A 3,049-nucleotide genomic window follows, 5' to 3' on the forward strand; every position below is an offset into this window, starting at 1 on the left:
TTTCACCCTGTTATGGGAACAGAGTGTTCTGCTTTAGGGCATGTAGTCATTCTTGTCTACTGACATTCAGCAGTTCCTGTGGGCATGTGTCTTGAGTTCACCAGGCAGATCACTTGGAGCAGAAGAGTTGGTCTCACCTCTAGTCTTGGGCATGAAGTTGCTCCTCATGGCGGGGTTTCAGCTCTTCATGAGGGCAACAACCAGAAGGACCCACCACTAGTTCTGAATCCCTGTGTGGAAGGGGCCTGATGGTGCTATGTACTTTCTTCTAGAGCCAGATATGTGGGAAGAGATTAGTCTCCTCTGGTTTCCCATGCGTGTCTGCCCCTCTGAATGTCTAGCTCTCCCTCCCATGAGATTTGGTGCAGGGAGCTGTTTCACCGGGTTCCTTCAGTTGTGGGTGCAGTCTGGACCTCAGAACTCCTTCAGCTTGAGTGCCTCTATCTTCCTATTCCCAGAGGCCCTGTACAGTTTCCTCTTGGGCCAGGGATGTGGGCAAAGGTTGGCTGAAGTGGTGTTCTCTCCTGCCCTGCAGTCTCAGAAGTGACCACACATCTGGGCGATGAGTTCTCTCTCCCACAGGGTTTAGGAGCAGGGAGCTGTGGGCCAGGATCAGCAAGATTCAGGTGCCAGCTAGAAGCCAGAAATGTCCAGTCCCAGAGGAATTTTGCCTTTGTTGTCCTGAGTCCACCAGGCAGGTCACTTGGAGCAGAAAAGTTGTTCTTATCTCTGGTCTTGGGCCTAAAGTCGCTCCTCAGGGCTCGGTTTCAGCTCTGCATGAGAGCAGCAACAGAAGGGCCTGCCCCTCTTTCTCTGGGGTTCCTGTGCACGCAAAACTTTTTTTTAAGAGATAGGAAAGTCAAAATTAGAATACTGAGAGTAGAGAGAATAGGCGGTGGTGTGGTCAAGGAGATAAGGGAAAGGCATGAAAAATATCATAAGATAAATGTTAGTAAAAATTTTGAGTGATAAATAATAATTAAGAAGCAATCATAAAGGTCTAAATTTTGTTCTATGATGATTAAACCTAAAGTTTAAAGGATGCAACATGCATGTCTATCTGTTTATAAAAGCTTGTTTCATGATGATTAAACCGAACATTTAAAGGATGCAACATACATGTCTATCTGTTTATAAAAGCTTGTTTTGCTATTTGAGAATTTTTTCAAACAAGCTTAAGCTCTCTGTTGAGATGTTAGAAAGTAAGAGAGAACTGAAAGACTGAGCCTTTCTGATCTGCAAACCCAGGAGGTTTTTGTGCAGCCCTGGAGCAATGTGGGAGGAAGTTCATTACTCTGCTGACAGTAATAGTTTGCTATGTCATCAGCCTCCACAGGATCTATGGTGAGGGTAAAGTCTGTCCCAGACCCACTCCCACTGAACCTGGAAGGGACTCCAGATTCTAGGTTGGATGCACTATAGATCAGGAGTTTGGGTTGCTGTCCCGATTTCTGTTGGTACCAGTGCATATATGTACTGACACTTTTGCTGGCCCTACAAGAGATGGTGACCCTCTGCCCTAGAGACACAGCCAAAGCAGGAGACTGGGTCAGCACAGTGTCACCAGTGGAGCCTGGAATGAGAAACGCACAGTCAATTGTTATATATGTTTGAAAACCTTCCCAGCAGAGGACTTTATAATTTAAATTATTAGAATAATTGTGGATATCACTCTGAGAAGCAAAAAAATCAAGGGGAATGGAGAAACTTAAAACAAATTAAAAATGCTCTAATTATAATGTTTAAGAGCCCAGAGGAATGGAAAGTCATGATGGCCACAATCACTTCCCAATACTTCCCTGCACACTCACCTGGAACCCAGAGCAGCAGCACCCATAGCAGGAGTCTGTCTGTCTCCATCTTTGAAAGCTGGAAGAGAGGATGATTCTCAGTCTCCTGACAGGTGCCCTTAAAGGAGTCGGGCCGTTGGATAATGACACCATATGCAAATAAACTCAGCAGAGTGTGTACAGCTGCTGAAAGGCACCTGTTCCTGTTTTACCCACAGGGAGTTGGTGTCAGCAGAAAATTCACTAGAGTATCATATGTATCTCAAGATAATCCATGACAAACCCAAATTTACACAATATCTTTCTACAAATCCAGCCCTACAAAGGATAATAAATGGTAAAGACCAACATAAGGAGGCAAGCTATGCCCTAGAAAAAGCAAGAAACTAATCGTCTTGGCAACAAAACAAAGAGAAGAAAAGCACACAAACATAACCTCACATACAAATATGATTATAAGAGGAAGCAATAATCAATATTCCTTAATATCTCTCAACATCAACAGTCTCAACTCCCCAATAAAAAGACATAGATTAACAAACTGGATATGCAATGAGGACCCTGCATTCTGTTGCCTACAGGAAACACACCTAAGAGACAAAGAAAGACACTACCTCAAAGTGAAAGGCTGGAAACTAATTTTCCAAGCAAATGGTCGGAAGAAGCAAGCTGGAGTACCCATTCTAATATCAAATAAAATCAATTTTCTAATAAAAGTCATCAAAAAAGATAAGGAAGGACACTTCATATTCATCAAAGGAAAAATACACCAAGATAAACTCTCAATCCAAAATATCTATGCTCCAAATACAAGGGCACCTACATACATAAAAGAAACCTTAGTAAAACTCAAAACACATATTGCACGTCACACAATAATAGTACAAGATTTCAACACCCCACTCTCATCAATGTACAGGTCATGGAAATAGAAATTAAACAGAGACATAGACAGACTAAGAGAAGCCATGAACCAAATGGACTTAACAGATATTTATAGAACAGTCTATCCTAAAGCAAAAGGATATACATTCTTCTCAGCTCCTCATGGTACTTTCTCCAAAATTGACCATATAATTGGTCATAAAACAGTCCTCAACAGATACAGAAAGATAGAAATAATCCCATGAGTCCTATCAGACCACCACGGGATAAAGCTGGTCTTCAATAACAATAAGGCAAGAACGCCCACATATACATGGAAGTTGAACAATGCTCTACTCAATGATAAACTGGTCAAGGAAGAAATAAAGAAAGAA

The 3,049-nt window shown here is 42.1% G+C and overlaps 1 gene segment (V, D, J or C); it reads right to left on the reverse strand.

Annotated features, from left to right (window-relative positions):
• Window positions 1-1,160: 1,160 nt before the first annotated feature.
• Window positions 1,161-1,963, reverse strand: Igkvl5 (immunoglobulin kappa variable like 5). The segment is given in 2 exon segments: window positions 1,161-1,573; window positions 1,812-1,963. Coding segments are annotated over 2 exon segments (447 nt in total).
• Window positions 1,964-3,049: the final 1,086 nt, after the last annotated feature.

Source organism: Rattus norvegicus, chromosome 4 (assembly GCF_036323735.1).
Source record: "Rattus norvegicus strain BN/NHsdMcwi chromosome 4, GRCr8, whole genome shotgun sequence".
Lineage (NCBI taxonomy): Eukaryota > Metazoa > Chordata > Mammalia > Rodentia > Muridae > Rattus > Rattus norvegicus.